The sequence below is a fragment of the Entelurus aequoreus genome, linkage group LG14 (assembly GCF_033978785.1).
Source record: "Entelurus aequoreus isolate RoL-2023_Sb linkage group LG14, RoL_Eaeq_v1.1, whole genome shotgun sequence".
In the NCBI taxonomy this organism is placed as follows: Eukaryota; Metazoa; Chordata; class Actinopteri; order Syngnathiformes; family Syngnathidae; genus Entelurus; species Entelurus aequoreus.
In genome coordinates, this window is record NC_084744.1 from 56,938,026 (window position 1) to 56,948,025 (window position 10,000).

The 10,000-nt window shown below is 37.5% G+C and overlaps 1 protein-coding gene across 4 annotated transcripts in view; it reads right to left on the reverse strand.

The window, feature by feature from the left end:
- Window positions 1-830: 830 nt before the first annotated feature.
- Window positions 831-10,000, reverse strand: part of LOC133665094 (sodium channel protein type 4 subunit alpha B-like) — a 116,362-nt gene continuing 107,192 nt past the window's right edge. For 3 of the 4 annotated variants that reach the window (XM_062070289.1, XM_062070288.1, XM_062070290.1), the window contains 2 exons: window positions 7,281-7,551; window positions 831-3,995 (listed from right to left, as the gene is read on the reverse strand). In XM_062070289.1, the coding sequence (XP_061926273.1) occupies window positions 2,764-3,995; window positions 7,281-7,551 (1,503 nt within the window). In that variant the 3' untranslated portion in view covers window positions 831-2,763. The remainder of the gene's footprint in view (window positions 3,996-7,280; window positions 7,552-10,000) is intronic. The other variant, XR_009828686.1, reaches the window with a different exon arrangement.

Sequence of the window (10,000 nt, forward strand, 5' to 3'; positions counted from 1 at the left end):
AGTAATCGTCCCTCAATGCAACGTTCATTAAAACACCCACCGAAATACCTGAATGTTAATCATGGTACGTAGTGATATGCAAGTTATTCTCTGATTTGGAATGTACATTTATTCACTAGAACCCTTGAATAGTCATCTGTGCATAAAGAAAAAGGAAAAAAAAGAAAAAAAATGGAATATGTAATAAGTGTGACCAGTAGATGGCAGTCATACATAAGAGATACAGTCGTGGTCAAAAGTTTTCATCTGACATCACATGGACAAAGATAAGACCTTATGGAGGAAAGTTCTGTGGTTAGATGAAACAAAAATTGAGCCGTTTGGCCACAATACCCAGCAATATGTTTGGAGAGGAAAAGGTGAGGCCTTTTAATGCCAGGAACACCACTCCTACCGCCAAGCGTGGTGGTGGTAGTATTATGCTCTGGGCCTGTTTTTCCTGCCAATGGAACAGGTGCTTTACAGAGAGTAAATGGGACAATGAAAAAGGAGGATTACCGCCAAATTTTTCAAGACAGGCTAAAATCATCAGCCCGGAGGTTGGGTCTTGGGCGCAGTTGGGTGTTCCAACAGGACAATGACCCCAAACACACGTCAAAAGTGGTAAAGGAATGGCTAAATCAGGCTAGAACGAAGGTTTTAGAATGGCCTGGAAAAACAGTACTGCTGTTATTATGGTAAAAAAAAGAAAAGAAAAAGGTATGCTGATACAACTTTTCCCACTACCGATACCTGTGTTGGCCGATACTGATCATGTTAAAAAAAGCTTTGATCAAGTGAAAGTAGTCAGAGAAACACTGCCAGTTATGAAAAACAACAATTATGACAGATTTATGCATTCAAAGTGGAGTGTTTTTTTGGTGACAATAAGTCAGCGGAATGATGCGGACACGTTTGTTACTGGATACTTTCTAACACGCTTCTGGTGAATGTTTATGTTCAATCAGAAGCAGAACGAGTCTAACTCCAGCCAAGGATGTTAGAATAACATCCGAACAACCGACGTTTATCCATGAAAATATTGAAAAGCATATTATGTTTTGCATGTGGTGAATGTTTATATTCATCTTGGAGAGAGCAAACCACCAGTTTAACTAGTAGGTATTTCAGTTTGGCCGCATATTAACATAGGGCCCTTTAGTACTGACATTTGTGTGTGGATTGGATTCGAAAAGGCAATAAAATTGGACCTTGGTATGCAAAGGGCACGGCCCTATCCGTGAGAAGAGACTACATGTTTAGTTTGATGTCCACATCCAAGATACGACCGGCATCTGTTGTCTTTCCAGACACTTACACACCGACATCTCCTTTTATGGTCGGGGTGTGCTGTCCTGACTTAGCACACGCCCAGAGACAGGGAGGAGGAATATAAAACTGTTGGGTTTGGCTTCTCCGAGTTAGGAGTGCCTCATTTTTGACTTGACCTCCTCCAGGAACTGCAGTCCCGTGTAAATGACACTCGCTTGTAATAAAGCAACTTCTGGTTCAGTAAAGTTAAAAGTTAAAGTACCACTGATAGTCACACACACACAATAGGTGTGGTGAAATTACCCTCTGCATTTGACCCATCCCCTTGTTCCACCCCCTGGGAGGTGAGGGGAGCAGTGAGCAGCAGCGGTCGCCACGCTCGGGAATCATTTTGGTGATTTAACCCCCAATTCCAACCCTTGATGCTGAGTGCCAAGCAGGGAGGTAATGGGTTCCATTTTTTTAGTCTTTGGTATGACTCGGCCGGGGTTTGAACTCACGACCTACCGATCTCAGGGCGGACACTCGAACCACTGGGCCACTGAGTAGTCGTAGCTTGATGTCAACATCTAAGATACGACCGGCATCTGTTGTCTTTCCAGACACTTACACACCGACATCTCCTTTTTATGGTCAGGGTGTGCTGTCCTGACTTAGCACACGCCCAGAGACAGGGAGGAGGAATATAAAACTGTTGGGTTTGGCTTCTCCAAGTTAGGAGTGCCTCATTTTTGACTTGACCTCCTCCAGGAACTGCAGTCCTGTGTAAATGACACTCGCGTGTAATAAAGCAACTTTTAATTCAGTAAAGTAAAAGTTAAATTACCACTGATAGTCACATGCACAATATGTGTGGTGAAATTACCCTCTGCATTTGACCCATGCCCTTGTTCCACCCCTTGGTGAGGTGAAGGGAGCAGTGAGCAGCAGCGGGGGCCACGCTCGGGAATCATTTTGGTGATTTAACCCCCAATTCCAACCCTTGATGCCGAGTGCCAAGCAGGGAAGTAATGGGTCCCATTTTTATAGTCTTTGGTATGACTCGGCCGGGGTTTGAACTCACGACCTACCGATCTCAGGGCGGACACTCTAACCACAAGGCCACTCATCTCTTTTGATCCAGCCGCACTGCCGTGTCACCCTTCTGTCCGGACGAGTACGACGAGACCAGGACTACACATCAGATTGACAGAGGATCAGCTGGAAAGAGACACCGCCGGACCTCATTATTCCATGAAAACTACCGTCGTTGTGAAAGGTACATTCTGTTGTATTGTTTTTATACAGTTTTTCCTTACATGCTAGTATGGTGCTGTTTTGAATTGATTTGACTTCATTTCAGTGTGCTTTGAGATAGCTACGTCCCAGAACCACTTGAGTTCGTAAGTTGAGGTACTACATTGTTGTATCGGGTTGGGTGTTTTAATGTTCCGCACGGGTGTTTTAATTGAACACTGCACTCGTTGGAAGGTAAATCTCTTTGACCATGACTTCAAACAACACATTCCGATCTCAAAGAAAGGTTTCCTCGAAGTTTTCGCGAGGATCCCCGCGTTCGGAGTCTCTGGATATTAGTCTGATGAACTCTGAGAGTTCATTGGCTGCCCTGGTCACACTGTCGTAAGAAGGTGGCGAGGACATTAGCGTGGTCTCTGTTGTCTCTAGAAAGTCCTCCCCCGCTAGACCGTAGTGGTGAATCATGGATGCCAAGAGCCCCTCGGTCTCTGGCGCGTTCTCCACATCCACTACAGTCTCATAGTTGATTTGCCTGTAGAGGTAAGAGGCCTGCTTCATGTGCCGGCGGACCAGGTGCCTCCTGTAACACCTCTGAATGATGACCGCCGACACCTCCTCCAGCTTGTGTCGCAGCGTGGAGGTAATGGGCTCGTGGGAAATCTTGGAGGGGTTGGTCATCATAAACTTCTCCTCCATTTGTTGTTTGAGGGCATCCATCTCGCCGGACTCTCCCAGGACCCGCTTTGTGAAGGCAAACAAGATATCCAGGCAGTGGATTCTATCCCCACTGACCATGGGGAGGTCCATGGAGATCAGTTTGATCTTGTTGGGCTTGGCTATGCGCAGAGGCTCGGACAGGGTGTCGGCGAAGTTGGACAGCACGGAGAACTCGATGAACTGCGTGGCCTCGGAATCAAACTTCTCCCAAACCTCGTAGAACATCTCGAAGTCGTCCTCGCTCAGCGGATCCGTGCTCTCCTCCGTGGCCACGCTGAAGTTCTCCAGAATGATGGCTATGTACATATTGACCACGATGAGGAAGGAGATGATGATGTAGCTCACGAAGAAAGCGATGCCCATGGAGGGACTGCCACAGTTCCCCCGGGTGTTTGTGCCGGTGTTGACAAAATTAACGTCGCACTCGTCCGGGGAGCTGGCCATTATCGGACTCAGGAGGTTGTCCCAGCCTGCCGAGGTACTGATCTGGAAAAGGCAGATCATGCTATTCCCAAAGGTCTCGAAGTTGAACATGTCGTCGATTCCGTCTTGCTTTTTCACATAGGCAAAGTTCGCCATGCCAAAGATGGCGTAGATGAACATGACGAGGAAGAGCAGGAGGCCGATGTTGAACAGCGCCGGCATGGACATCATTAAGGCGAACAGTAGAGTCCTTATTCCTTTGGCTGCGCGGATGAGTCGGAGCACACGTCCTATCCTTGCCAGGCGGATGACTCGAAACAGGGTCGGAGAGACGAAGTACTTCTCGATGATGTCAGCAAGAACGATCCCTGTGAAGAGACACAGAAAGGTTAGTCTCAAACGGGTAATGCTCCAAGAGCCCGATTGTCCTATGTGCTTAGGCGCGGGTTCTTGCGCTTTCTCCCACTCGACCCAAATCTGATCAGTGCGCACCTTCTTTCAAGATGCACACTTTTGGGTGGAGCAACCCTTAAATGTGGGTGTTCCTGGTCTAATCTAGCCTTCTGCGTATTCTCCCATCCACTTAAGTACCGTATTTTTCGGACTAGAAGGCGCACTTAAAATCCTTTAATTTTCTCAAAAATCGACAGTGCGCCTTATAACCCGGTGCGCCTAATGAACGGAATAATTCTGGTTGTGCTTACCGACCTCAAAGCAATTCCATTTGGTACATGGTGTAATGATAAGTGTGACCAGTGGATGGCAGTCACACATAAGAGATACGTGTAGACTGCACAATGATGGCAGTCACACATAAGAGATACGTGTAGACTGCACAATGATGGCAGTCACACATAAGAGATACGTGTAGACTGCACAATGATGGCAGTCACACATAAGAGATACGTGTAGACTGCACAATGATGGCAGTCACACATAAGAGATACGTGTAGACTGCACAATGATGGCAGTCACACATAAGAAATACGTGTAGACTGCAAAAATTAAAAAGGATTTTAAGTGCGCTTTATAGTCCGTAAAATTTGGTAGGTTGTATTCACCTGACGTCACATCCAGCTCATATATACACACACATCTATATATACATCCTATTCATATATATGTGTACATATTATATTAACATAGTGGACATATAATTAATAATTAATTTAAATGGATATTAAGAGTTTGTGAAAGTTCCTACCTTAAAGTTTTGTAATCAATCAGAAATATCAAACAGCTAAAATGCGCCAAACATGGATAAGTGTAGAGAGTGTTTAGCATTTTTCCCATCATGCTTTGCAAAAGATCCGACCCGCCACACCATTTTATGTGGCCTGCAAAAAACCTGGAAAAAATAGGTTTTAATAAAATATATTTTTAAATGTGTTATTTTTACTAAATGCATTCGTTGTTTAAATTTTGACAGAATTTTTTTTTTTTACTTTAATATCTTAATTAATGATATTATTACATACTGTATTGCAAAACTATTTTTGTGAGATAAAAAACAAATAGTTGAATATCTGCTTGTCAAATTTATTTATGATTTTAAAGCAAGTTATTACATTAAAAAAAATCCAATAATCAAATGCGATTATATTATATTAATCAAATTTCGATTAATCATGATTAATCACAGGTTATTACCCGCATGCATAATGTAAATTAATTTAAAAAATACGGCCCTCTTAAAGCAGTCATTACTGCCATGTGGCCCTCAATGAAAATGAGTTGCCTGAGTGGCTGGACAGGACAGACTAAAAATAATTGATTCAGAATCGTTATAAATAAGAATAGTGATTAATTTGAAAATGGATTTAAAAAAAAAAAAAGGTTTTAGTGTTCATAATAAGTGGAACGGGGTGAATTTACCGATTATTATTAACATTAAAATCCGGGAGAAGAAGCTGTTGTAGCGTGCATACACACCCCACATCGTCTACCTACCCACGATGGAGAGGATGATCACGACAAAATAAAAAATGTTCGTTGTTTGAATTTTGACAGCATTTTTTTTTTTTACTTTAATATCTGATCATGCCAATGATATTATTATATACTGTATTGCATAACTATTTTTGTGAGATTAAAAACAAATAGTTAAATATCTGCTTGTCACCTTTATTTATGATTTTAAAGCAAGTTATACATAAACAATTTTAAAATCTAATAATCAAATGCATACGCATTTCGATTAATCATGATTAATCGCAGGTTATTACCCATATGTAAATTAATTAGAAAAACCGGCCCTTTGAAAGCAGTCATTACTGCCATGTGGCCCTCAATGAAAATGAGTTGCCTGAGTGGCTGGACAGGACAGATAAAAAAAAAAATTGATTCTGAATCGTTATAAATAAGAATATTGATTCATTTGAAAATCGATTTTTTTAAAAAAAAATTAGTTTTAGTGGTTATAATAACAAGTGGAACGGGGTGAATTTACCGATTATTATTAACATTTAAATCCGGGAGAAGAAGCTGTTGTAGCGTGCATACACACCCCACATCGTCTACCTACCCACGATGGAGAGGATGATCACGACAAAATAAAAAATGTTCGTTGTTTGAATTTTGACAGCATTTTTTTTTTTACTTTAATATCTGATCATGCCAATAATATCATTATATACTGTATTGCAAAACTATTTTTGTGAGATAAAAAATAAATAGTTAAATATCTGCTTGTCACCTTTATTTATGATTTTAAAGCAAGTTATACATAAAAAAAATGTAAATCTAATAATCAAATGCATACGCATTTCGATTAATCATGATTAATCGCAGGTTATTACCCATATGTAAATTAATTAGAAAAACCGGCCCTTTGAAAGCAGTCATTACTGCCATGTGGCCCTCAATGAAAATGAGTTGCCTGAGTGGCTGGACAGGACAGACTAAAAAAAATCGATTCAGAATCGTTATAAATAAGAATATTGATTCATTTGAAAATCGATTTTTAAAAAAAAAATTAGTTTTAGTGGTTATAATAACAAGTGGAACGGGGTGAATTTACAGATTATTATTAACATTTAAATCCGGGAGAAGAAGCTGTTGTAGCGTGCATACACACGCTAGATCGTCTACCTACCCACGATGGAGAGGATGATCACGACAAAATAAAAAATGTTCGTTGTTTGAATTTTGACAGCATTTTTTTTTTTTACTTTAATATCTGATCATGCCAATAATATCATTATATACTGTATTGCATAACTATTTTTGTGAGATTAAAACAAATAGTTAAATATCTGCTTGTCACCTTTATTTATGATTTTAAAGCAAGTCATACATAAAAAATTTAAAATCTAATAATCAAATGCATACGCATTTCGATTAATCATGATTAATCGCAGGTTATTACCCATATGTAAATTAATTAGAAAAACCGGCCCTCTGAAAGCAGTCATTACTGCCATGTGGCCCTCAATGAAAATGAGTTTGACACCCGCAAACTACATCAACAATATGAGTTGCCTGAGTGGCTGGAAAAGGACAGACTAAAAAAAATCGATTCAGAATCGTTATAAATAAGAATAGTGGTCATAATAACAAGTGTAACGAGGTGAATTTACCGATTATTAATAACATTTAAATCCGGGAGAAGAAGCTGTTGTAGCGTGCATACACACGCTAGATCGTCTACCTACCCACGATGGAGAGGATGATCACGACAAAATCAAAGATGTTCCACGCCACCGTGAAGAAGTAACAGCGCAGGGCGAAGATCTTGATGAGGCATTCCGTTGTGAAGATGACGATGAAGACCAGGTTGATCTTGTTGAGGATGGACTCCTTGCGCTCCGACTGCTCGTCCGTCTCCACCATCATGGTCAGCATGTTGACGATGATCAGCATCATGATCATGATGTCGAAGGCTTGCTTGGAGACCAGGTCGAAGAAGAAGGCTTGGAGAATGTTCTAGGGTAAGGAAAGAAAACAAAGCACGTTCGGTAATTTCACGGACCATACCGATCTCTTCCAGAATGAACACATTACCATGTTTGTATTTATTTTTGTTCCCTTACCTACGGAGCCTTGCCCTGCCATTAAATAATGGCATTGGAAATTAGTGATGTGCGATACCACTGGTTTTCTTTCCGATTGGATACCCAGTAAAATCCCGGGTGATACCGATACTTGATGCTTGTGCAAATATACGTAACGTGTCTGGAATTTTTTTTTAAAGTTTTTTTTCCCCACATAATTACATATGTATCTAAAAAAAACAAACTGTAACAATGTTAGAAAAACAGCAAAAAATAGGATGTAATGCGAAAAAGCTGACATTTATAAACTAACAATAATAATATTAAAATAGTTATTCACCTATAACACAACGTTTTGTCTTTAAATATATATTACATCTGATTTTAGCATTTATTTTTAAATACAAAATGTTTTTTAAATTTAAAAATAAATGCTAGTATATGACTTTTCAGTATGTGACCCTCTGTGGAAAAAAAGTTGAGACACCCCTGAACTAAAATATTAGAAACTCTCAAAAATAAAAATGAAATATACTTAAAATACATATTAGTTAAATACATATTAGTTCATTAAAAAATAAAATAATACTAACTTAGGAATTAATTTGAAAATTTACAACAGCCGTTAAATTTCCTGTAATATTGTACATGGTAATTGGGATTTGTTATATATTATATAAAAATATAATGTAATATAGTATAATATATCATTATTTATTATATACCGTATATATAATATGTAAATATTACATATATATGTTATATTTTATATTGCTACTGTGGTACATTTTTGGTCTACTTAACACCTGCATTATCCCTTCCATCCTTACCCTTTCCATCCTTACCCTTTCCATCCTTTTTAAACTGAGTTACTGTCTGGAAAAATGTCCCTTCTGGATCAATAAAGTTTGTATAAGTCTAATAAACACAATTAAATGTGTAACTAAACATAATATTTTTAATAATAATATTTATCATTATTTTTAGTCTAGTCCCTTCTTAAAAACAGCAGTAAAAATGTAAGAAAAAAATAGAAAAAATGTTGGTATGTAATGAAAAAAATCTGAAATGTTCTAATTAATAATTACTAATAATACACATAGTCACCTATAATACATAACTGATACAATATCTGTTTTTAGCATTTTTTTAAAAATACAAAAATGTCCAAATGGTCTCCAAATACTTTGACTTCTCAGTACGCGGCCCTTGGTGGAAAAAGTTAGGACACCCCTAAAATAAAGTATCAAAATGATCGATATTTTGATTTGAAAACCGTTATTAGAGCATACAGATCTGGTATCGGCGGTATCAATATTTCAGTATCAATTTGCACTTCAGTATTCAAAATACATTGTGGTATTTGATTTTGTTGTTGTTTGTGTATATTATTGTCTAAGATTCCAGTAGAAAATTATATACAGATGTTAAAAAATACAATATTTTTGATTTAGAAATGTTTCTAATTTCCTTATCAACTTTATTTTTCCAATGACATTGTTTTTTTTGGTGTTTTTTTTTAAGGTTGTGTCTTTGCTTTCAATGGTCAACTCCCTGGTTCAATTAAATCAAGTTTCTTAACTTTTTGACCTCAGGGCCCCTCTCCACTACAGAGGGGCCAGAGTCCCACTCAAATATTAACACTGAATTCGTAATCTTACTCTCGATGCTAATCGTATTCAATAAATATATCTAACCTGCTTACGGTTTAACAGGAAAAACCTTGTCAAATGATATAAAAGCACGTGTTAATCACCAATATTATTATCAAGGCTTAGGACAGGCTGATTACGCAAATAATTACTAATCAAATATACAGTATATATATATGTACATGTACATACATACATATATATACACATATATACATACATATGTATATACATATTTATACATACATATATATATATATACACATTTATATATATATATATATATATATATATATATATATATATATATATATATATATATATATATATATATATATATATATATATATATATATATATATATATATATAAATGTGTATATATATATATATATATATATATATATATATATATACTATATATATATATACTATATATGTGTATATGTATATATATATATATATATATATATATATATATATATATATATATATATATATATATATATATATATATATATATATATATATATATATATATATATATTGTGGTAATCTTTAAATGTCCTTGCCTATTTCTGTTGTCTGCACTCCATGTTCACTCTCTCTCTCGTTCACAGTATGGAGTGCAGCTGACGCAAGGCAGCAGCACACACCTGACTGTAATTAAAAACAGCCTATTTAACCAGGCTGCTGACAACCGGTGAGCGCCGGAACTTTGCCATTGCTT